At 59.5% G+C, this 24764-nt stretch overlaps 2 protein-coding genes across 2 annotated transcripts; one reads left to right on the forward strand and one right to left on the reverse strand.

Annotated features, from left to right (window-relative positions):
- Nucleotides 1-675: 675 nt before the first annotated feature.
- Nucleotides 676-5643, forward strand: GPR37L1 (G protein-coupled receptor 37 like 1). Its single transcript, XM_059867506.1, has 2 exons — nucleotides 676-1393; nucleotides 4350-5643. The coding sequence occupies exons 1-2, from the start codon at nucleotides 746-748 to the stop codon at nucleotides 5160-5162; spliced, it is 1461 nt and encodes a 486-aa protein (XP_059723489.1). The 5' UTR covers nucleotides 676-745; the 3' UTR covers nucleotides 5163-5643.
- Nucleotides 5644-7255: 1612 nt separating this feature from the next.
- On the reverse strand, nucleotides 7256-24062 carry ARL8A (ADP ribosylation factor like GTPase 8A). Its single transcript, XM_059867507.1, has 7 exons — nucleotides 23804-24062; nucleotides 15483-15563; nucleotides 14463-14536; nucleotides 11499-11592; nucleotides 10018-10085; nucleotides 9170-9240; nucleotides 7256-9080 (listed from the first exon to the last, which is right to left on the reverse strand). The coding sequence occupies exons 1-7, from the start codon at nucleotides 23924-23926 to the stop codon at nucleotides 9031-9033; spliced, it is 561 nt and encodes a 186-aa protein (XP_059723490.1). The 5' UTR covers nucleotides 23927-24062; the 3' UTR covers nucleotides 7256-9030.
- Between the last annotated feature and the right edge of the window lie 702 nt (nucleotides 24063-24764).

The raw sequence follows: 24764 nt of genomic DNA on the forward strand, positions 1-24764 counted from the left end.
GGGATTTGTGGGGCTGCTGGGGAGAGGTTTGAGGATGCTTGGGGGATGTTTTGGGGATGGCTTGGAAGGCGGTGGCCAGTGCCAGGCTGTGGGCACCCCTCACCTGGCTGCTTCTCAGGGGACCTTGGGGGATGCCTGGGGCTGCTGTGGAATATTGCAGAATCTTGGGGGATGTTGGGGATGCTGAGGGAAGCTGGAGGTGTTGGGGGATACTGGGTGTTCCAGGATGGGGTATTCCAGGGGGCATGCTGAAAAGATGTTTGGGGATGTTGAAGAATTTTTGGGGGATATTGTGGAATGTTTGGGGATACTGGGGGATTTGTGGGGATGCTGGGGAGAGCTTTGAGGATGTTTGGGGGATGCTGTGGGATGTCAGGAGGATGTTGAGGGGCTTTTTGGGGATGTTGAGGAACATGCTGGGGGTGTTGGGGGCTGTGGAGATGCTGGGGAGAGGTTTGAGGATGTTTGGGGGATGCTGTGGGATGTCGGGGGGATGCTGCGTGCCTGTTTGGGGATGATGAGGCAAATGCTGAGGGTGTCGGGGGTTGTGGACCTGCCCAGTCTGGCCGCTGTCCCATCTCCCGGGCGGTGGGTGACCAGCAGAGGGCTCGGCTCCCCTCCCGCCGCCGCTTTATCCTGCCCAGCGCTGCCCGGGCGCCCAGAGCCGCGGCCGGAGCCGGAGCGAGCGGCCGTGCCCGGAGCGCCGGGGCTGCGCCGCTCCCAGAGCGCACCGGAGCGGGGCACGATGGCACCGCCACCGCTGCTGCTGCTGCTGCTGCTGCTGCTGGCCCCGGGGACCGCGGGGACGCGGGGCAGGGCTGGCCCGGGCAGCACCGGGCACGGGCAGGCTGCGGACAGCGCCCCGGTGCCGGAGGGGAGGGAGAGGCAGCGCCGGGGCACGGAGGAGGACTCCAAGTCGGTGCAGCAGTACGTGCCGGGGGTGCGGGTGGAGTTCCCTCGGCCCCTGGGCTCCGGCAGCCTGCAGCCCACCAGGGCCCTGCTGCCCTCCAGCACCGACCCGTCGGAGCGGCAGCCGGGGGTCCCCACGGAGCGGGACGGGGCCGAGCCCCGAGCCAACCTCAGCACCGTGTCCGACAGGCGGCTGCAGATGCACAACCCGCTGTACCCGGTGACCGAGAGCTCCTACAGCGCCTACGCCGTCGTGTTCCTGTCCCTCGTCGTCTTCACCGTTGGCATCGTGGCCAACCTGTCTGTGATGTGCATCGTGTGGCACAACTACTACATGAAGAGTGCCTGGAACTCCATCCTGGCCAGCCTGGCTTTCTGGGACTTCCTCATCCTCTTCTTCTGCCTGCCCGTGGTCATCTTCAACGAGATCACCAAGAAGAGGCTGCTGGGGGACGTGTCCTGTCGCATTGTGCCCTTCATGGAGGTAAGGGCTGCACAGGGCCCCAGGGATCCAGGACTCAGCTCCTCTCTGCCCTCTTGCTCCAGGGCAGTCCGAGGGGCTGGTAGCTTGGCACAAGGACAGCCACAGACCCCCAGTGGGGCACAAGGAGTTGAGGGACAGTCCCCAGAGTGACCTTCCCTCTGTCCCAGGCCATTGCTCAGGCTCTGCAGCCAGCACCGATGCTGCCAGGGCTGGGAAAAGCCCATCAGACTCTCATCAGCCAGCACAGGGACTTCTGTCAGCAGGGTCCCTCCGTCTGTCTGTTCCTGTCCCGCCCCAAAGCTGGGGGCTCAGCTCTGCAGTGTGCTGGCCCAGAAACTGGCCACTGTGGGCTGCTGAGGATGGCCCAGGGCAGGGGTCTGCAGGTGGACAGTGCTGGCCAGCACTGGAATGGGACAGCCCAGAAATGAGGTCTGGAAGCCTGAGATCTGGGTTTGTCCTCAAAGCTCAGGTGTGACAGGTTGGCCACCCTCAGGGCTAGCCAGGCACGCACTGAGGGGACCAGAAGGACTGTGGGGACAGGGGATGGCCGCATGAGCAAAACTGCCCCAGAGGGCAGGATCTGGGCTGATGCTGGAAACCACCCCTGAGTGTGCTCCTCTCCCATCCTCGAGGGAACCTTGGGTCCAGCTGTGCCCCTCTGTGCCCTGGTGGGACAGACAGACCAAGCCTGCCTGTTCTCTGTGGTCAATGCCCCATTTGTCAAAGGGTGCACACACCTGGAAGAGCTCAGAGACAGGATCAGGTCACTGAAGAACCCCTCAGGCTTGGTCAGACCAGCCAGGGTTCAGAACCTGCCCCTCCCCTGAGCATCTACCCACCTCACTTGGCCTGTTCCCAGCTGCTCCGTGCCCTGCTGGCCCCAGAGCAGTCCCCTGTGACAGTTCCCTGTGACAGTCCCCTGTGACAGTCCCCGGTCCATGGCCAGGGTCTGCACTGTGCGTGGGTCCCTGCCTGGGCACAGCCCTAAAGCTCCAGCAGTGCCCCTGGCTCCTCTGGGCACAGGGGGATGGCCCGGGGTGTCCCACTGAGCTCAGCCCCAGACCTGCACAGCCCAGCACAGGCATGGGGTGTTTGCTGAGGGGGCCCTGCAGCCCCCTGCTCCCCTGTGCCCCTGCCCAGCCCCCTGCTCCTTCAGAGGTGTCCCACCCCATCCTCTCACTAACTGGAGTGTTTGCCCCACCCCCGTCCTCCACCTCAGGCTTCCAACTGCATCTGGGTGGACTCAGAGAGGGGCAAGAACTTGCCCAAGCTGGCTCAGTGTCCCAGGGAGGGGTGATGTCCCCAAAACAGACCCTGTTTCAAGGAGGAGCTGAGGAAGATCTGCTACTCATGGGCTCCCTGTCCCCCTGAGAGAACCCTGGGGGTGGCACCACAGGTTCAGGGATTCAGCAGCACCAGGATGCCCTGGGACAGCTTGGTCCCAGAGGAGTCAGGAAGGGACAGGAATGTTGGTGGGATGTTGGTGCTGCAGAAGGATGAGATGTCACAGGTCCTGGTGTGGGGGCTCCTGCTCTGCCCCCAGCAGCAGCCCTGCACTGCCCTCCTGCCCCCCAGAGCATGGGCAGAAAGGGCTCCAGGGCTTCAGCTGGGGGAGTGCAGGGAGCCACAGCCAGGCCAGAGCCAAATCCCAGCAGAGTCAGCTGGGAGAGGGGAACCTCTCTGGAGGCCAGGGGCTCATGTCTGGTGGGGCTGTGGCTCAGGCACAGAGCCAGGCTTTGGGAGCAAAGCTGGTTACAGGGGCTCCTGGGGACAGGCTGTGTGCAGGGATGTGCTGCACTGATGCCACCAGTGCCATCCCTGCCAGGGCACTGGAGATGGGTGCTCTGCAGGACCAAGGGCACCAGGAGAGATGGAAGAGCCCTTGGGAGGGTGTAGGGGGAGGAGGCAGCAGCACAGCAGCACCAAGGGCTGAAGGTGCCAGCCAGGGCACAGGTGCAGTGTGCTGCATGCTGGCTCAGGGCTTTGGGCAGGCTTCTGGGTGCCCAGGATGGCTCAGGGCTTTGGGCAGAGGAGCTGGGACATGCTGGGACGTGGTGCTGGGTGCAGGGTGGGGCTGGGGCTGTCTGGGGAGATGCTGCTGTACATAACTGATGGTGCTGCTGAGTGCTCGCATCACTCTGGCCATCAGCTGCTGCAGTGACCAGCCCTGGGCCAAGGAAAAGGCTTGGGGGGGTCGGGGGGACAGTGTTCCAGGCTGTTCCCAGGGCACCACGTGGGAGCCCTGGGAGGTTTCCTGAGTGCTGGGAAGGTCTTTCAGCACAGGGTTTGATGTTTGATGGCTTCGTGAGGCCAGGAATGGCCCCAGCACTGGGACACCAGCATGTGACTCTGCCATCATCTCGGCCAAGGGCTGTGGGACTTGGCTCCCAGCTCTGGGCCTGGGAATGCTGGTCGGTCCTGGCCAGCCCTCCCAGAGCCACAGCGAATCCTCTCCCTCCCTTGGCCTCCTCCTCTGGCAAGGGGGATGTTTTTCTTGCTATTCTCAATGAAGCGGAAATTGCCCCAAGCTGATTTGGGACAAGAGCGCCTTCAACTCACTTGGCCTGTCCATGCAGGCCTTGGGAACCCTGGGAACCTGGTGCTGGAGGGTGTGATGGTCCCTGCTTCTCCTCTGCAAGAGCCATCCAGAACAGAGCAAGAGCCTGAAGGACAATCCTGCTGTTTCCACCTTGGCTGGATGGACAGACAGACATCCAGCTAAACTTCTCCCTTCTGCAGAAAAGGGAGCTGGGCAGGAACTACAGAGGCAGGGGGCATCTTTATCCTTTTAGGAGTCACAGAAAAGTGGCTCTAAACCCTGGTATGCAGGCACAGGCTGTCACCTCCCTACAGCCTTTGGAGGAGGGGTGGTGGTCTTAGGTAGCCAGGGCTTTGCCCTCAGCCTGGTAGAGCCAAGCCCCCCATGATGTCCCTGCTGTGCCTCCTCCCTCACCAGGTCTCGTCACTGGGAGTCACCACCTTCAGCCTCTGTGCCCTGGGCATCGACAGGTTCCACGCAGCCACCAGCCCCCAGGCCAGCACGCGGCCCATCGAGCAGTGCCAGTCCATCATCGCCAAGCTGGCCGTCATCTGGGTGGGCTCCATGACACTGTCGGTGCCCGAGATCCTGCTCTGGCAGCTGGCACGGGACACGTCGCCCGTGTCCGGCGTGGGGACCGAGTTCTGCACCATGAAGCCCTCGTCCAACCTGCCTGAGTCCATCTACTCACTGGTGCTCACCTACCAGAACGCCCGCATGTGGTGGTACTTCGGCTGCTACTTCTGCCTGCCCGTGCTCTTCACCGTCAGCTGCCAGCTGGTGACACGGCGTGTCCGCGGCCCCGACAAGAAGAGCGAGAGCCGGGGCACCAAGCAGGGCCAGAGTGAGGGTCACCTCAACTGCACCATCATCGCCCTGACCATCATCTATGGGCTCTGCACCACCCCCGAGAACGTCTGCAACATCGTGGTGGCCTACATGTCCCCCGACGTGTCCAAGCAGACCTTGGATTTGCTCAACCTCATCAACCAGTTCTTCCTGTTCTTTAAGTGCTCGGTGACGCCCGTCCTGCTCCTGTGTCTCTGTCGTCCCCTGGGCCAGGCCTTCATGGACTGCTGCTGCTGCTGCTGCGAGGGCTGCGGCCCCGACACCACCTCCAGCGAGAGCAGCGCTGACAGCAAGCTCAAAACCGAGATGTCCTCCTCCATCTTCTTTGACAAGCCCCGGGAGACTCCCCCGCCCCTCCTGGCCCTTGGCACCCCATGCTAAGTGCCACCAGGGAGCCGTAGCGATCGTTTCACCACCTCCTCCCAAGACCAAACCTTGTTCTGCCATTAGTACTTGTGTCTGGACGTGGAACAAGAGAAAGAGATGGCTCAGGGGGCTGCGCCGTGGGCTTCAAACCCAGCACTGGGCACGTGGGGCTTGAAATGCCAGTCCCCATGGCTACTCTGGTGACCCTCTTGCCTCTGCCCAAAGGTCAGCGAGGACAGCAGCACCCTCCTGTCCCGGCTGCCTGGCCGGGCTCCCTGGGGCTGCTGCTCTGGAGATGGTGGTATGCCGGAAAGGTCTTACCTGAAACTGCAGAGGCTGACCATGATGGCTCACAGAGGACACAGCAAACACAAACTGCCCTTTTCCTGTCCCCTCCCCTCCTGCCAGCCCCTCCGCAAGAGGAAAAGGTCCAACTGGCCGTATCCCACGGATCCAAGCCGTGCCCCGTATGAGCTCAATAAACCAGTAACCTAGAGCACGTTGTGCTTGCAGCCGCTGGCACTGCTGGGCTGAGCCCTGGGAGATCCCTGGAATGGCTCTTCCCTAAACCTGGGGGGCTCTGGGGTGGGCATGGGCAGCTGGGGGGCAGGAGGGCAGGGAAGCAGCTGTGCCAGAGCAGGCAGCAACCAGGGGAGATGGGGAAAGGCCCCCAGACCCTTTGCTCCCTCCCTCTGGGGTGATGCTGAGAGTGAGAGGGTGCCTGCTGAAGTGTCGGGTTTGGGGCAATTTGTAGGACCTGAACTGGTCTCAGTAAAGTCCAGCCAGCCCAGCACAGGGCTTAGGTAGCCCCCCGCCTGGTTCCCCATGTGCACTATGCACAACCAAGGTGCTGCTGTGCAGTGCTGGCAGGAAGATGTGAGACCACCACCCCCAGCACCCCTTGGGGAGCCCTTGGTTTGAGAGCATCTCCCCCAAACTGCCCCACAGGGCTCCTGGCCCCCATCCACGTGCCCATTGCAGGGACAGAACTGTCCCAGGAGGACAGTTTCAGGGCACCAGGGTTTCCGAGCCCACGTGTTCCCGGCAGGGGCAGGGGGGTCAGGGAGCAGGCGGGACGGATCTGCCCGAGGGCAGCCTGGCCACGCAGCCCGTCCACCGGAGCTGTTAGAGCTCCTTGTCCCGAGGGCTGGCAGCCGCCCAGCCCCGGCGTGCCAGGGAGAGGGAGCCGGTTGCCAGGGGCAGTGAAAGGCAGGGGCTCAGTGCGGGCTTTGTGCGCAACACCCACCGGCCCCGCGCGCGCTTCGCTTTCGCAGAGCCGTTTCCAGGGAAACAAAAGCCCCAGTTTTCTTTTGAGAGCACAAAACTGGGTTTTTCCTTTCATCCTCCTCCCTGCGAGCCCGTGCTGGGCCCCACAGTTTGGGAGGAGAGGGGTCTGGTCTCGGCCCAGGGATGCAGGGGGGCTCGGAGCCCAGGCCATACCTCCAGAGTGCCCGCGGGGCGAGCGGGGTCCCGGGAGGGTCTGGTGGCTCTGGGGTGGTGGGGGAGGGCACCTCTCATGTGCCTGGTCCACATTGCTCCTCCTGAGCCTGGGCCAAGGGCGAACAAAGCCAGGCTTGTGCTGCAGGCCTGGGGAGGGGCAGGGGGTGCAGGCAGCACTGGCACCATGGCACCCCACGGGCCAGCCCTACTCCCACCCTGGGGCAGCTGACAGGGCAGGGCAGGGGCACCCCCAGGACATGGCACCGTGCGACCCCGGCAGCGATGGCTACCAGCTGCTGGGGACGTGGAGAAGGCCATCTCCAAAGGACACAGGAGTCCTGCAGCAGTGGGCACAGCCCCCAGGAGGGAGCAGGGAGAGGGAGCAGGAGCACTGCAGTCCCCCCAAACCCAGCAGGGCTCTGCAGCAGTTCTGGGACACAGCAGGGGCAGAAGAAGGTCCAGCAGCAGTGATGGTCATGGATGGAGTGCCCGAGCTGGTCTTGGCAGCCAGGCCAAGGAAACAAGGATCTGAAACCATCAGAGGTGCCTGCTCAATGGCCACTCAGTGTCCAGTGCTGCCCAGGGGACAGGGACCTCCCTCCCAGGCAGGGCCCCCAAGGATGGGTGGCAGAGATGGTGAGGAAGTAAGGTGGCAGCAACCACACCCGCAACGCAAAATTGTTAGTTTATTATTAGGAGGCAAAAAAATTGTACAGTTACAAGAATCATTTCCCAACAGAGGTCAAATCTGAGTCAAAATATCTCTTACAAAAAAAAAAAAAGGGAGGGTGGGGGGGAGACAACACTTTACAAGTCGTTAAATTAAAAAAAAAATCAACAAAAAGAAACCTCTCTTTGTGCAATTCTGCAAAAACAAGAACAGAAGGTAAATTCCCAGCCTGACGCCCTGGAGCCCAGTGGGAAGGGGCTGAGGGGGCCCTGCAGCCCCCCCAACCATCCCCACCCTGTGCCCCAGCCCTGCACTGGGACCAGCAGCTGCCTCCCCTGCTCACCCAGCCTCCAGTGCCAGCCCAGTCCCCCAGACTGGCCCCAAACAACCTGGCCAGGCCCCAGGCTGCCCCTCAGAGCCCCAGCCCATGGCACAGACATGGCACAGCCAGCCACAGCCACTGTCACCCCACAGGACTTCCACAGTCCCCCCTGTGCACACACAGACCTGACCACTGTCCCCACAAGCCCTGCTGGCCCTGCCCCACAGCTCCTGCACCCCCCAGCCAGGGCAGCAGAGCAGGGGTGGCATGGGGAGGGGGCATGGGGAGAGGGGAGTGGAGCATGGGGAGTGGGGCATGGGGAGCAGGCACAGGAGGCAGAGCACGGAGAGTAGAAATGTGGAGCAAGCATGGGGAGCAGGGCATGGGGAGCAGGCACAGAGCACATCCCTGGCTCTGGTGAGCAGCACTGAGGGTGCACAGATGTTCTGAGCATGTCTCCAGGTGCCTCCACGTGTCCCTCCCTCTCTGGCATCCCAAGGGATGTGCCTGGCCAGGGCAGAGCCAGCAGCCCCAGCCGGGCACAGGTGATGCCACTTGGCACGTGGGGAGCCAGCACAGCCCTCCTGGGAAGCTACAGGGGCTGAGGCAGCCCTGGGACAGGTGGGAGGCAGGTGCCAGCCCCAGCTCCCCCAGGGGCTGCTGGCACTGCTGGGCACCCAGCACTGGTACCAGTGCCCCAAGCAGCCAGGCTGGGCAGTGGGCAGGATTTGACCCAGGCACAAGAGCAGGGGACAGTGGGGCAGGGGGACAAGTGGCCCTGGACCCCAAAGAGGGGTTGGGGAAGTGGAGGCAGCAGGGGGAGGCTGATGGCAGTGGCTTGTGGCTAATCTCTGTTCCCTGGAGGGGAGAGGAGCCTGCAGGTGGCATTGACACGTCCCTCCCACCCCAAGCCCAAGGCAGGCAGGACAAGGTGGGCACCCCAGCACCCCCAGGGTGGTGTCTGCCTGGAGGCAGCAGCAGGACACCCAGAGAAGGGAAACGGGAGCCCCAGGGGACCTGCCTGCAGCTGGCACAGCCCCATCCCCAAAGGCTGCCTTCTGCTACCACCCTCCTCCTCCTCCTCCCAATGCTGACCCTTGGCTGGCCTTGGGGAGCCGCAGCTTTCCTACTGCTCGCAGGGCCCAATTTAATAACAGCACTATCCCTTAAATTAAAAAATTAAAATATATATACATATATATATACTGTATACACAGACAACAACAGAACAGTGCCAAAATGGAGGAAGAGAGGGGGAGAGGAGGACAGGGGAGAGGAGGGCAGTCAGACATCTTCTTTACAATAAAAACAAGGACTCTGCCCCAATGTCAGCAGAGTCTGGGGTCCCCTAAAAATACCCATCTAGAGAGAGAGCTGGAGGGACAGAGCAGGAGAGAGGGGCATGGGCTTGGACAATGGCAGCTTCCCATCCGAGCCAGGCCCGCAGGACCTCAGCTTCGCCTGGACTTCGAGTGCTGGATAAGCCACTGTAGGGTGATGTCTGCAGAGGCAAGGGGACACTTAGAGACTCTGTCTCTGGCTGTCACCTCCCCCAGGGCCGCCCCTCTGCCCCCAGCCCACAGCACTCACCAATGTTGTCCTTTTCTTTGCAGGAGATGGAATAGCAACAGATCTCTCGGTCCTGGATGGCAGAGAGGTTCCTGGGGGAAAGCAGCAAGTCTGGCTGCACACTCTGAGCTGGGTGGGGTGGCCATGGCAGACACCTTGGGCAGCCCCTGAAGGGCCTCTCTGGGCTCTGTCTCTGAGACAGGGCACAGTGGAGGGGCAGAGGCTCCTCAGGCTCTCCAGGAGCTGTGTGTGGGTCAGGTGAGGGCACCATGGCTCCATGCCTGAGGGGCAGGGGTGCTCTGGGGGGGGGGGGGGGCTATCTGACAGGGCAGGGAGGACCTGATCCCACAGAGACCCTGACCACCAAATTCCACATGTTCCCCCAGCCCTGCAGCCCTGCAGATGGGGCAAGGGAGGTTTTGGGAGGGCTGCACAGGTGCCCACATTCCAGAGGTGCTCTGAGAGGTGGCTGAAGGGGAAGAAATGCTGGGACTCAGTGCAGCATCCCAGATTGCCCCTGTGGAGGAGTCCAGTCCCACTGCCCAGGGTGGTATCTGGGGGAGACCAGCTCCAGCAGGCAGTGTCATGCTGTGCCAGGCCCCCACGCCACCGTGTGGCACGTGGGTCCCAGCCCTGGCACTGGTAGCTCCAGCTCCTCTGTGTCTCCACAAGGTGTCACCCCAGATATCCTCAGCCACTCGTCTCTGACAGCCACCCCAGGCCTACAGTGCCACCCCAGGTGGGCAAGCGTGCTGGGGGGGACACGGCAGAACAGGGAGGGGTCACACTGTGTCACACCCCCTGTGCTGAGGGGCACACTGGCACACTGTGTCACACCCCTGTGCCCCAGGGGACACTGGCACACTTACATCTTTTCAATGAGCTCCTTCTCATCCAAGGCACCGGGCAGGTCCCTCTTGTTCCCCAGGACCAGGACCTGCAGGGCAGGACAGGGGACACCTGAAGCACCCGGCCACCAGACCAGGCAAGAACCTGCTCCTGCCACTCAGAAGCAGAGCCTGCTTGTGACACCAGACAGCCCTGGCTGCTCCACTAGGATGTCCCAGACAGAGAAACCCCTTCAGCAGCACTCAGGAGGGGGAGCACTTCAATTAACTGCCTTAATTAGCCATGCACAGCATGCTCCCAGTGCAGACATGGCCCCAGAGCTCATCCTCTCTGGAGGGCACCAGCATCTGCTGTGCCACCCAGGACATCCTCCCAGGAGCCTCTCACTGTCTCTGAGCAAAAAGTCGAGTGAAATGGCTAACACTGACTCCACCCAGCAGGAGCAAGCCCTGGATGCTGGGCAGACCCCACTGTGCAGGCAGCCAGCCCAAAGCAGGATCAGCTGTTTGTGCCATCACTGATGTGTCCCGGCAGGACCGGTTTGTCCCTCCGGAGCAGCCATGTGACTGTCACCTGACAGGGGCGGTGCCGAGCCTGCGGCTGCCCGCACTGGGCCGGGCTCTGCAGCAGCTCAGGATGAGCATCTCCCCCAGCCCGGTTCCAGTCAGGAGCCTCTCTCAGAAGAGAGCCTTCAGAGGCCTGTGACTGCAGCCTGGTATGTCAGGAGCTGAATTTAGCTGGCAGGGACATTGGGATCCATGGCAAGATCTTCAGTTAGCTCCTTTGCAAGGATGCTGGTTTGGGATGGCTGGTGCACAGCCCACCCCACAGGTGTGGAGACCCTGGGGGGCATTCCCTGGTCTAGGGAGACACAAGAAACTTCCCTCAAAAAGCTGTCAGACACCACTGGCTCCTTCCCCATTCCTATGTCTGTTCCTATGTTCCTGAGCCCCACCTTCCCTATTCCCTGACTGGCCCTCATCTTTGTACTGCCCCGAGACCCGGGTCAGTCCCCAGGCCCCTGGAGAAAGCAGGACTCTGCAGGTGTGTGGGCTGGGACCTGAACGTCTCACTGCGCAGCTGAATTAAACACCTGTGAATATTATGCAAAGGCCCTCTTTGCTTCTTTACCCTGGACTTCACCAGCAGCAATTCAGGCTGCAACACACAGGTACAGCACACCTGTGACATGTCCCACCTCCTGCACATATCACAGCCCAGCAGCCCCTCTCACAGGAGACAGCACTCTCCTGTCACACCACAGATGAGGTGCAAATCCATGTGAGAGGAGATTTCACCCAGGGGGCCTGAACTGTGCTCTCTGCCCCAAAGTTCCCTCTGTGCTGCTTGGCCCAGTTCTGACCTAGGAAGTGTCACTGTCCCAGCTGGTCCCTCAGGAGTGCAGCAGGGAAGTGATGCCTCCAAGGAAGGGGAGCCCCTCCCTGACTCTGCTCTGCAAGCCCTGGCAGTGCCCAGCCTGGGCAGCACGACTGAGGCTCACCGGGATGCCCTGGAGCTGGGGCTTGTCAAGCAGGTTGTGCAGTTCATTCTTAGAGGCCTCTATCTTCTCCTGGTCAGCAGCATCCACCATGTACCTGCAAGGGAAGGGACAGCCCTGAGCACAGGTGCCCAGTTCTCCACAGCCTTGTGCTGTGTCCGTGCCACCCTCAAACCTCCTCCCATGGCAGCTCACTGGGAACTGGGCCAGCACGTGCAGGGGGTTGATAACAGGATCCTTCCACCTCTTCACCTCTTCCCAAGGATGGCTGTGGAGTGAGAGCCCCTCATGTCTCCCAGGGGAGTGGGGGAGCACCTCATCCTTGTCTCTGCAGCTGTCACAGCTGACAGCAGTGACAGGGTGGGCGAGGGAAGGCCAGGCAGAAGCTGCAGGACACACATTGTCTCCAACAACATGCACTGGAGCTGCCATGTCAACACCAAGGACAAGCAGAGAAGACAGGAGAAGCTGAGGACGTAGAGGTGACAATGACTTAAGAAGGGGAAGGATCTCCTCAACCCATCAATGGGGTATCTTGGGAGGGGCCATGGAACATGTGGATGTGAAGCTGGTGGCCACCAATGCTTCTCTGAGCAGAAGGGGAGATTCGGGAAAGGATTTTGTTCTTAAAGGCCAACTTTTATCCTGCAAATGTTGTCAGTGACTGCAAATGTTGTCAGTGAAGGCAAAACTTAGGTGAGGAACTGATCAAAGCAGCCTTGATTTCAAAGATCAAGAAGCTGGGAGAGAAGGAGTGAGAAACACCAGCTCATCAGGCTTTGGGGAGTTATTTAAAAATATTAAAAGAGCTACTAACTGCTAAAGTGCTTAACACAGGAAAATGGGAATGCTGTGCCAAGAGGGAAAAACACTCCCAGGGACTGCCCCAGCCCTTGGCATGTTGGGCACAGGGGGGAGCTGAGAGCAAAGGGAAAGGGACCTGACACAGCTCGATGTGATGAAGGCAGACTGGAGTGTGACCTGGATGCTGACAGGTCCTTTTGTTTCCTGTCAACCACATGGGCCAAAATTATGACATTATGGAAGCAGTCAGCAAAAGGAGTGAAAGGGACAGAGATTCTGTCATTTCCAGTAAAGCTCATTGTAATAAAAAGTGTAATAAAAACACTCTTGCAGGTCCAAGGCCATGTCCCAAAATGCAGAACAAGCAGTACCACCTGCCACTGCTCACCTGCCAAGGCTTAGAGTTGGGAAGGGCAGCACAGAAAGCAGCCCTCTAAATCTCCGGGGATGGTCACTTGGGAAAGATCCCATAAATCTCATTTTCTGACTGGGTTTAGGTAACCCCAGTATGGTGTCCCAAGATCAGTATTTGTCCTTTGGAACAGGCAAACTTCTTCCCATGAGTGCCTTGCCATGTTCACCCCCAGCCTGGACTCCCTGGGATTGCTTTTCCTGCACTGTTTGCAAGCAGGGGACACCCAGGGACACTCAGATTTGCTGACTCAGTAGCAGGTGAGATTCCTGCTCTCAGCACAAGATTTATCTGGCAGCACATAAACATCCTGAGCTGGAAACCAGCCTCTCCTGTGGGAAGGGCTCAGCCCCTGAGGTGAGCAGCAGCACAGAGGATGCATGGGAGCCTGGAAGGGTGAGCTCTGAGAACAGAGCTGGACTGAGGGATGCTAGAAGGGAAGAGGAGGGTCTGGCACAGCTGGAGGGACCTGGCTGTCCTTTGCTCAAAGCCCATGTAGACGTCAGTCCCCAGGGGAACTATCTGGAAACAAGGAGGCTCTGGGGGGACCTTCTTGTCTCTCCATTTCCCTGACAGGAGGGTGGAGCCAGGAGGGGGTTGGGCTCTCCTCCAAGGAAACAAGCAACAGGACCAGAAGAAATGGCCTCAAGTTGGACCAGTAGAGGTTTAGGTTGGATATTAGGGAAAATTTCTTCCCTAGAAGGGTGGTGAGGCCCTGGCACAGGCTGCTCAGGGCAGTGGTAGAGTCACTGTCCCTGGAGGTGTTCAAAAACCATCTGGGGATAAATATGGTGGTGTTGGGTTAGTGGTTGGACTTAATGATCTTAGAGGCCTTTTCCAACCTTCATGACTCCATGACGATTCAGTGATTCCAGCTCCTGACACAGGTGTCCAGCTCAGGCAGCAAAGGCACCCCAGCAGCCTGGGGTGGGGTGATGCCCCAGCTCCTGGCAAGGCTCAGCAGCAGCAGGGGGTGACAGCAGGGCTCTGGGACACTCACACCATGGCAGAGAGTGACAGCAGGGCTCTGGGACACTCACACCATGGCAGAGGGTGACAGCAGGGCTCTGGATACTCACAGGATGGCAGGGGGTGACAGCAGGGCTCTGGGACACTCACACCATGGCAGAGGGTGACAGCAGGGCTCTGGATACTCACAGGATGGCAGGGGGTGACAGCAGGGCTCTGGGACACTCACACCATGGCAGAGAGTGACAGCAGGGCTCTGGGACACTCACACCATGGCAGAGGGTGACAGCAGGGCTCTGGGACACTCACACCATGGCAGAGAGTGACAGCAGGGCTCTGGGACACTCACACCATGGTAGTGGGTGACAGCAGGGCTCTGGGACACTCACACCATGGCAGAGGGTGACAGCAGGGCTCTGGGACACTCACACCATGGCAGAGGGTGACAGCAGGGCTCTGGGACACTCACACCATGGCAGAGGGTGACAGCAGGGCTCTGGGACACTCACACCATGGCAGAGGGTAACAGCAGGGCTCAGGATACTCACACAGTGGCAGGGGGTGACAGCAGGGGGTGACACCAGGGCTCAGGATACTCACAGCATGGCAGGGGGTGACAAGAGGGCTCTGGATACTCACAGCATGGCAGGGGGTGACAATAGGGCTCAGGATACTCACAGCATGGCAGGGGGTGACAGCAGGGCTCAGGATACTCACACAGTGACAGGGGGTGACAGCAGGGGGTGACAGCAGGGGGTGACAGCAGGGCTCAGGATACTCACACGATGGCACTCACACCACGGCAGTATCGCTCCCACATGCTGCGGAACCGCGGCTGTCCCCCGATGTCCCAGAGCTGTGACAGGGAGATGGCACCATTACCCTGGCACCATGCCCAGCACCCCACACTCCTGCCCTACACCCTTCCTCCCCCTCCTGGGGCATTCTGGCTGTGAACCAAACCCACTCCCATCCTCTCCTCTCCAGCTCAAACCTCAGGAGGAGGCTCCTGACTTGATAAAGAAGGGAGAAACCTCAGGAAGGGGAGCTGGAGGATGCTGAACCCCCTGTGTGTGCCTCTGCAGGCACGCAGGGACCCCTGGCCCAAGCTGGGTGCTCCTCCCCATGCCCATCACACCTGCTGCCATTTCACTGAGGCATTTCCTATTTAAGAACATTCAGCACACTCTCAAAAGTGGTCCTGCAGCAGCCAGAGATCCCCCAGCCAGCTTTTCAAGCCTGTCCAAGACCTATTTCCCAGTACAACCCCAGGCCCTTGAAAAATCCAGGTAGAACCCTCCTCCTCCTCTGCTCCCAAGGCAGAGACCACCACTGCAAGCCATGACCTGTTTTTCCCAGCACTACCACCCTCAGCAAGGTGACCACATCCATAAGTTCCTACCAGCAAGCCAGAGATACAAGGAAAGCTCCAGCTTTGCAGCCCAGACTGGCTCTCATTGCAGAAGTCTGGATCTCCTACAGCCCTTCCCACCACCTCCTCTGGTGGGTACCTGCAGGACTCTAACAGGGCAAATCTTTCACTTCCCAGGTGGTGGAATCCTTGGAAATGTTAACAAAACACCTGGATGCGGCACCTGGAGACAGTTTAGTGGTGAACATGGCACTACTGGTTGGACTCGATCTTAAAAGGACTTTCCACCCTTAATGCTGCCATGCTTCTATTCTGTGAGCTGCAGCTGGGATCCCTGGAATTCTTCCACCTCCAGCAGATGAGCCACCAACCTCCCTCACCTTCACCCTTCATCCCAAGAGCCCTCAGCAGCAGTACAAAAGCATCTTACCTTTATGGTAACATTCCCTTTGGTGATCTTCCTCATGTTGAAACCCACTGTCGGGATCATGTCCTCATTGAACTGTCCTGACTGCAAGAACAAGGTGGGACAGCGTTAGGAGGTGGAGGAATGGGGCCAGCCTGGCCTGGCAGGGCAGCAAGGCTGAGAGCCTGGGATAACCCCGAGGGCTCTGCCAGCCCTGCCCTGGGCACAGTGCAACCCTCCTGCAGGTCCGTGCCAGGAGCACAGAGCCCAGGAGACACAGTGCCACCAGGACCATGGGAATGTTGTTCTTTTCCAGCTGGGAGAAAGCCTGGTGGGCAGAGGGAAGCCATTGTGTCATTGTCCCAGGCTGGCTGAGCATTTTGCATGTAAATCACCCTCTCTTGGTACACTTTTGTTATTAGTGGTTTTGCTTACTGTCTTCTTATCTTGTTGCTGTTTCTAGTAAATTGTTCTTATCTCAATCCATCATCTTTGCCTTTTGTGCTTGCAGTTGGAGGGGAAAGGGGAAGCAAGGGGCAGCCAACACCTCACAGAGTGAGAACACCAAACTGGGGAATACCATTCCTAAACCATGAGGCTGTGGCTGCTGCAATGGACAGAGGTGCCCTGGGTGCCCCAGAGCAGACCCCAACCCTGCAGCCAGCTGCCACCCTCAGCCCTGGACTCGCTCCTGTCCCCATGGGCTGGGGCACTGCCCATCCCAGCTCTCTCAAGCCCTTTCTGGAGGAGGCTGAGACCTTGCTCCTCTGCAGTGACCTCTGGTGAGGCAGCCCTGGAAGGACCCCCGGGGTTTCAGGCTGGGCTCCCCACTCAGGGAGCCACCTCCTGCTCCAGCAGCAGCTCCTTCCCAGCTGCAGGTCCTGGGGGCACCAGCATGTTTCGTGCTTGGTATCATTCATGGCCCAGCTCAAACCAGACTGACTTCTGCTTTCAAGTGAGACTGTCTGCACTGCTCCCCCAGTTCTGCATCCTGCCTGTGCTGGGTGACTTGGGGATCACAAAGGGCCCCTCTCCCGCCCCCAGAGCTGCTCCCATTGCAGCTCCAATGTCTGTTGAGTTTATGCATCAGATGCCCGAGATCCCTGCTGGGCTGCAGCTGCCCAGCCCTGCTGTGGAACAGGTCAGGCTTGTGGGAGCAGTGAGCAGGAGCCATCCCTGTGCTGATGCTGGCTCACCAGCCCCATACCCAGCACACACCAAGGGGTCTTGTAAGAGACGACTCTCACTTTTAAAATTTTAAAGGTTTATTAAACATTTACAAAAATCCAACAAAAGGACTAAATAAGGAAAAATTACAGCACTGGGAGCCCCTGTGACTGTCAGCCACGTGCTCATCTTCAAAATGGATGCTCCCCCTTTTATATCTCTAGATCCCCTTCAAGTCCTGTCAGTTAACTCCTTCATTGCTGTCCAGGGGTGCAGATCACTTTCTTACAGCTTGGGTGGAGCTCAGGTGTTGCCATAGTAACGAGCCAATGCTCCCAAATGCCCCAAGTACCAAGGCCATCCCATGATAACAATGAGGGGAGGACACATCACAGTAACACAACTCTACATCTACAAGACTTCTCTTAACACACACACACACAATGTTCACCCCCCCATTGTGAGAGCCACCATCTCATCACTCATCTCTAACGGTCTGGCAAAGCCCACCCCATGTTCCAGTGTGCTGCTCAAATCCCAGGGCTGCAGGATGGGCCCAGGGGAAGCAGCACAGGACATTACAGGCAGTCCCAGCAGGGATGTGGCAGCTCTGGGGCAGGAGAAGACAGGAGCTGGCACAGCCCTTCACCTCCAGCAGCTTCCCTGGCACTCAAACCATGCCTATGGCCTGTACATGCATCCTGGGAGATGCTGGGGAATGGTGAGGAGCCAGTAGGGCAGAATGTTTGACAACCAGGATAGTGCAGCCTTGGGGATTTCAGCCATCAGTGTCAGAAACCTGCAGGAACCAGCAACCATGGCCAAACTCATCCTAGCAGGTCTTTACTGCCTTAAAATCCTCAGCTGCTTGAGGGCTTTTCTCTTAGTTAACAAAACCTCAAAACAGGAAGTCAGTTTATGCTATTTTGTCATAAACAGATTTTTGTGCCCGGTTGAGCCTGTGGCTCCTCCAGATGCACCACATCAGCAAGTCCCCAGGGTTTTCCTGACCTCTTCCAAAGGCTCTGCAAAACACCCTGCTTCCCTTTTTCACATCCCTTTTGCATTCAGCAGCAAAAGCCAGCAGCCAAGGGGTGCTCAGGCCATGCTGCACTCAGAAAGAACTGTGGGGAAGGGCATGGGGAGAGGAGGGGAAGCAGGCAGGGATGCACAGGGGACATCTCCTATGGACTGAGGTTCAACACACAGCTGAGCTCTGTGAAACAAAGGAATTCTCAGGCTTTGACTGGTGGCATGGAGAGCAATGAAGAGCTCTTGGAAGCTGCAGGCACTTCCCTCAGGGATTCCAGACCACATCATAGGATCTGCTGGCTGTGCAAAAGCCACACTAGATAAGGTTCCCATGTGACAGAAGCTTCTTCCAGGAAGGGGTGAGCTGCAGGACACAGGAGTCACATCTTCTTTCCTCCAGGGGTGGGACAGAGCATGTCTGTGTGAGTGACCACAGCCCAGCTCCCTGCCTCAAACCCCTCTCTCACTGCAGCACCTGCCTCCAAGCTGTCCACGGCCAAAGGGCCAAAACAAAACTACTTGGGCTGTCCAAAACAGGCTGAGCAGGGAATGCAAGGCACTGTGCTCCAGGATGGCTCCCACGTGCTCCCTGCTGTCCCAGCACCCACAGAAGCATCTTGCACGTGCTCCTCCTCCATCAGCTCATCCTGCATCAGCTGCTCTCTGAAAGCAGCTCTCAGTGGTGGAAACACAGTTTCCTCTTCCCTCTCCAACTACCCCTGACGCTGGTGCCTTGCACATATTTTCAACTCCCTGCAGGGTCCAGCCATTCACAGCTCCACTGCCAGGAAAGCAGGGAGCACCCAGATGGAGACAAACAAAAGCTTCACTGGACACACTCTTCCCCCAAATTTTGGTTATGTAATGGACATAGCATCCACGCTCACCCTGAAGATGATGCCAAGCCACACCAATTGCTTAAGAACAGAATTCACAGAATGACTAGGTTGGAAGAGACCTTCAAGATCTAGTCCAACCCAATTCCACTGGGAAGCACAAAAATTGTTGGAGGCAAGATGGATTTTGTGGCCACAAATGGCAGATCAGGTCTTTACAGACTCCAGTTCATTGCTGGCTTTGCCAGGGTCACCCACTGCTCTGCCCAAACCACTCTGCCTTGGTGCCCTGCCTGGAAGGCAAGAGACCTTTCTGCCCAGCCCCAGCACTTTCCAGTTGGGTCACTGGGAGAGGTGGCCAGAATTCAGCTTTGGCCAGGGCAAGTGGTGCCCTCAGCTCATGCTGAGCCCATCCTGACACATGTACATGAACACCACATCACCTGATGGCCACTTCAGTCATCACCCCTGGCCCAGACAGGGCCTGGGACCTCAGCTCACTGGCACATGCAGAGAAGTCACCTCAGCCTCCTCCTGCTCTGGTGAGCAGCACACAGGGCTGAGGTGGCCAGGCCCTGCTCCTCACCATGGCCAGGGGGCTGTCACCCTGTCCCAGCACAGGATGGCACTGAAGTGATGTGACCTGCTCTAGATACACTGCTGGCTGTTCTGCAGCCCTGCTCCCCAGAGGACAGAGATGGCAGTGCTGGAAGCCCAGCCCTGGGTCTCTGCAGTTGTGTCTGCACCAGAGTATGGCCCTCCGTGGGATACAGGCAGGAGCCCAAAGCACCTTGGGTTGGGTGTCTCCCACCACTGCCTGGACCATCCCCAAAACTGCCCAGCCTGGCACTCCTGCCACATAGCACTTGAGGCTCTGCCAAACCCTATCCAAGCTCTAACAATGAGGGAAAATTATATACAAAAAATATAAAAAAGAAATGTTTTATGATGAGAGAGGTGAGGCTCTGGCACAGGTTAGCCAGAGAAGCTGTGGCTGCCCCATTCCTGGGAATGTTCGAGATCAGGCTGGATGGATAAGGGTCTTGGACAAGGTGATCTTTAAAGGTCCCTTCAGACCCAAATAACTCTGGGATCCTATCTCAGGAAAGCCACACTGTCCATTTTCCTCAGCTCATGTTGACAGAGCTTGAAGCAGCAAGACACAAACATGCCTCAGCCAGATTCTCCTCGTCTTCCAGGAATATGGAGAAACCCCCCCAGAAAACCTGCTGCCTTCTGCATTATGAAGGTAAGGAGCAAAGACACACCTGTGGAGGGCCCAGGTGTGCAGCTGGAGGCACAATGAGAAGCCACAGCCACCTCCCACCCACGCTGGCCCTGCCAGACCCCACTTGGGGCACACCCAGAGCTCCTGGGAGAGATGGGTGCCAGGACAGACCGGTGCAAATGCATCAGAACAACATCACCCTGCTACTTCCTCAGCACCTCTCTGCTCTACCTTCCTAGCAAACCCTGGGCACCTAGCACACCTGGAGCTGCACATTCCCTCCCAGGCTCATCCAGGGCACATCCTGCCCAGGTGGGTCACCTGGCTGGCCAAGGGGTCAGCATCCCTCTGAGGAGGGGTGGCAAAAGGTGCTGAGCTCTGCAGTCCTCTGAGCCACTCCCAGGCCATGCCTCCCCTGAGATCCCTGCTGGAAAGCTGGCACCTGCCCCACCATCCACCATCCTACCTGGAGCCAAACACGAGGCTGATGTGGTTTCACAGGATGGGTCAGGCTGGAAGGACCACAATGGGTCACCTGAGCCAACCCCCCTGCTCAACCAGGATCATCCCAGAGCACATGGCACAGCATTATTCCCAGACACTCTGGAATGCCTCCAGGGAGGGGGACTCCACCCCCTCTCTGGGCAGCCTGTTCAGTGCACAGCCACTGCACAGGAAAGTTCTTCCAAATGTCCAGGTGGAACTTCCTGAGCATCAGCCCCTGTCCATTGCTCTTGCTCCAGTGCTGGGCCCCAGGGAGCAGAGCCTGGTGCATTCTCTGACCCCTCCCTGCAGACACCGATGAAGGCCCCTCTCAGCCACCTCTTTTTGGCCTTTTGGCTCAACAGCCTCAGCTCCCTCAGCCTGTCCTCATAAGAAACATGCTCCAGTCCTGTCAGCATCTTCACAGCCTCCACTGAACTCACTCCAGAAGCTCCATCTTTCCTCTTACAGCACTGGTCTGAATCACTTTCCAGGCAGGGCTGAAGCACAGGATGGTGCCCCAGAGCCTCTACCACATGTCCAACACCCTGGCACTTGTGCCTCCACTCTCTTGGAAGGCTTTAGCACAGGCAGAAAGCACGAGATGTTAAAAAGCAGCAATGCTCTCTTGTTCTAACCACAGCCTGCACTGACAGGTTTTGGGCTCCAGCACCTGCTGAGGAGCTCTCAACACCCTTGAGTCATCCATGGCACCACCAGACTGGAGAAAAGGCAGCTAAAAGCCCACTAGCTTCAAGTTAAATCAAGACCAGGGGTGTATCTACAGTTTTCACTTCTCCTTGCAGGAAAGACTTCAAGCCTCATCTATCAACAGCTAGGAAAAGACAAAATAAGTCCTGAAAATCAAAGTTCCCACCCCAGGCAGGTGACTCAGGAGGAGTGACCCTGATCACAGCTGCCTTCAGCAAAGCCCTTGCCTGCCACAAGCACAGCCTGGCTGTTAGTGGGAGCCACCCACCTTCCAGGGAACCAGAGTCCACTTCTCAGTCAGGTGCAGCTACAAATCCTGCAAGAAAAGGATGGTGCCAAACCCCCAGAGCAGCTCCGGTCCTAGAAAGGACCTTCTCCCCTTCTTGTGACATCTCTCCAACACTACAAAATCCCACACTTCTCCAGTTCAGGTTTTATCCCCCCACAAAGCCCAAATCACAGCTATTTCCCCTTCCAACAACCCCACTGCAACACCCTAAAGCCAGGCACCTCCAGACCTTCTCAGGAAGTTCCTGTCAGACTGGCATTTCCTGTGCCATGCTTCTATTTTGCTGTGCCCAACAAGTCCTTCTTTCCAGGATGTCTTCTCAAACGTGGGTGCCCCTTTTTGTGTGCATCTGCCACAAAACTTGAACTTTCCAAATAGCTTGAGAGGCCAAACTCAGCACTCTGAGCCTGACTGCCGTGTGAGGGTCTCAAACGCCTCACAACAGACCTGACACACCAGCAGGCCATGGTGCCAACTTCAGCCACCTCAAGAGCTGCTGTAATTCCTCAAAATCCCTTTCCCCTGCACCAGCAATCCTGGCTAAGCAGAGAGAGTCCCAGCACATGGGTCCTGCCAGTGGGGTCTTGCCCACAGTTAAAGTGCCAGGTAGAAAGTACTCACTCACAGAAGCAAACCCCACAAAGCTCACACTGAGCCCTGTCTGCTCCAGATGTTGATGGGAGAGGAGGAGACATGGGGAACAGGGAGCAAAAAAACACCAACCCTTAGGGTTGCCCTTTGCAGACAGAACAGTGCAGTAGGTTTGGGATAAAGCTCCATCACCCTTCACAGCTTAACTGGGTGATTAAAACCAACACTAAATTACTTGGCCATTTTTAAGGTAGACTGGGTGCTCTTAACAGGCAGCATCACCCAGCACACCAAGAGCAGGAGCAGCTCACACATGGCACCACCATGTCCCACCCTGGCATGGGATTGTAAAAATTGACTATTAAACATGCAAATGGCAGGGAGAGGTCCCCCAAAAATAGGAATGGTGCTCAGGGTCACTGCCCCAGGGCCAGACTGTTCCCTGTCCCCAGATGCTGGTGTTGGCTTATGGGAGGAACCAGCAGAAGACTGGAGCACTGAGAAGTGACTTCCAGCAAGAGAGCAAGAGTGCCATCACCTCCAGGATGAAAAGCATTTTGGGGTTTCCTCTCTCTGCCCCTAGACTTTTCAGGAAGGACATTTTTGTCCCTCAGCACCTCCCAAAGAGCAATGCAATAGAGCCTCCATTTGAGCTGAAAGTCCCCTCTTACAGCCCAGCAGCTTCCAGCACCCTGAGCAAGCACCAATAACTCACTCTGCTTTGGAGCCATGGCAGGCACAGACTTCGGAGGGACCGGGGGCAGCGGGGGAACCAGGGCAGATCTTTATCCACCTCCCTCCATGAAACCCTCGGGGGGCAACGGCCCAAACCCACCCTCCAGGATCCTCCCACCTGGCACCATCACTACTGAGAGGGCCCGAACAACCCAAAAAGCTGGAGGGGAGACTGCCGAGCATCCTCACGGGTGAAGCCACGCCCTGGGCGCCGGGATCCACGACACGCAGCTCCCGATCCTCTGCTGGATGCAGGGACCCCGCGGATGAGCACGGCGGCCGGGGAGAGGCCGGAGCTGAGGGGCCCGGGGCGGGGTTGCTGCCCTGCCCTGCCCCGCTCGGGGGCTGCTGCAGGAGCGGCCGGCACCCACAGCACGCTGCTGCGGTGAAGCACCTCGTGCTTCCCGAGGAAGGTCGGCGGGCAAACAGCTCCACACCGGCCCCCGGGCAAGGAACCCCGGTGGCACCGAGCGCGGCAGGGCCGTCCTGAGGCCCCACCAGGGCTGAGGCCCCACCGCGTCCCGGCGGCGGCAGCGACGATGACAAAGCGCCCGCTGCTACGGGTCCGAGAGCGGAGCTCCCGCAGTGCCCCGGCGGCACTGCCCGGCCCGGGCACCGGCACCGACCGCCGACCACGGCCGGAGCTCCGGCCCACAGGGCAGGGCCGAGCCGGACCCTGCCCCGGGGTCTGCTCCGGCTGCGCCCCGAGCACCCCCTCGGCTCCGGGGATGCGGGGAGCGAACGCTGCGGTTTGCCTGGGCCGCCCCGGGGCTGCAACACTGTGCTCCACACTGCAGCCTGCACCCCACCCTGCACCCCACACTGTGCTCCACACTGCAGCCTTCACCCCACCCTGCACCCCACACTGTGCCCCACACTGCAGCCTGCACCCCACCCTGCACCCCACCCTGCACCCCACACTGTGCTCCACACTGCAGCCTGCACCCCACCCTGCACCCCACTGCTCCATCCCGCACCCCACACTGCACCCTCTCCCAAAGGCATTTTCAGGCTGGGGTGCGATAGGGCGGAGACGTTCAGAGAAATACCCAGGGGGGCAATGGGGACATGCAATGAGGGTGCAATGGGATGCAATGGGGATATAATGGAGGTGCAATAGGGATGCAGCGGGGGTGCAATGGAGATGCAATTGGGATGCAATGGGGGTACAATGAGGGTACAGTGGGGGTACAATGGGGGGTCCAAGGGTGAAGCCCTGGGTGGGCACGTGACCCCTCGGGGATGGGGCGATGCGGGGCATCCCCGGGCTCACCGCGATAACGTTGACGAAGGTGGTCTTGCCCGAGTACTGCAGCCCCACCAGGGTCAGCTCCATCTCCTCCTTCCAGAACAGCGCCCGGAACCAGTCCAGCAGCTTGTTGAAGAGCGCCAGCATGGTGCCGGCCGGGCTGGGCCGCGCTGAGCGGGGCCGATTTGAGCCGAGCGGAGCCGAGCCGGGCCGGGCCGAGCAAAGCGGAGCCGGGCCGGGCCGGGCCGAGCGGGGCTGGGCCGGGCCGAGCCGAGCGAGGCCGAGCCGAGCCGAGCGCGGCCAGGCCGGGCAGGGCCGAGCGAGGCCGAGTGGAGCCGAGCGAGGCCGAGTCGGGGCGGGGCCAGTCGGGGTGGAGCCGGGCAGGGCCGAGCGGTGCCGATGGAGGCCGAGCCGCCGCCGGTATTGTCCGCGCGCCGCGGGCCCTGCTGCCGCACCGGGTGGGGCCCGCTCGCCGCCTCCCCTGCCCCGCTGCCGCGCCCCCTGCCGGCCCGGAGGAACCGGTGCACCGCGCACCGAGCGGCCGGGTCCCCGGGGCAGCCCGGACAGCTCGGACAGCACGGACAGACCGGAATATCCCACAGCCCTGCCCTGGTCACTGCCGGCATCCCCGGCCCTCGGTAACCCAGGGCTCCTCAGGTCACAGTACGGCCTGAGAGAGGGCGGTGCACCCTCGTACCGCTTCACCGCACAGCCCGGCACATCGCCCCGAGCCCAGCCCTGCGCCCCGACACAGCTGTGCCCCAGCTCCCATGCAGCCTGCATCCCGTGCCCCCGCACCCCCAGTATGCCCCCAGCCCGCATTCCTATGCTCCCAGCACCTCTTCACCAGGTGCCCGCTGCACCCAGCACCCCCACCTCCAACCCCCCTGTGCCCCAGTGCCCCCCGTGCTGTTCCCCTGCACCCGGCAGGTCCATTCCCTGCACCCTTGGCAGTGCCCTGCCACAGCTGGCACCAGCGCCTCCA

The sequence above is a fragment of the Haemorhous mexicanus genome, chromosome 25, assembly GCF_027477595.1.
Source record: "Haemorhous mexicanus isolate bHaeMex1 chromosome 25, bHaeMex1.pri, whole genome shotgun sequence".
In the NCBI taxonomy this organism is placed as follows: domain Eukaryota; kingdom Metazoa; phylum Chordata; class Aves; order Passeriformes; family Fringillidae; genus Haemorhous; species Haemorhous mexicanus.

Excerpts from the sequence above, each read along its gene's own strand:
- GPR37L1 (XM_059867506.1), top strand. The coding sequence starts at position 746 with ATGGCACCGCCACCGCTGCTGCTGCTGCTGCTGCTGCTGCTGGCCCCG. Across the intron at positions 1,394-4,349 it reads GCATTGTGCCCTTCATGGAG|GTCTCGTCACTGGGAGTCAC; the intron begins GTAAGGGCTGCA and ends CTCCCTCACCAG.
- ARL8A (XM_059867507.1), bottom strand. The coding sequence starts at position 23,926 with ATGCTGGCGCTCTTCAACAAGCTGCTGGACTGGTTCCGGGCGCTGTTC. Across the intron at positions 11,593-14,462 it reads CGTGGTGTGAGTGCCATCGT|GTACATGGTGGATGCTGCTG; the intron begins GTGAGTATCCTG and ends CTTCCCTTGCAG. Across the intron at positions 9,241-10,017 it reads AAGGAGCTCATTGAAAAGAT|GAACCTCTCTGCCATCCAGG; the intron begins GTAAGTGTGCCA and ends GCTTTCCCCCAG.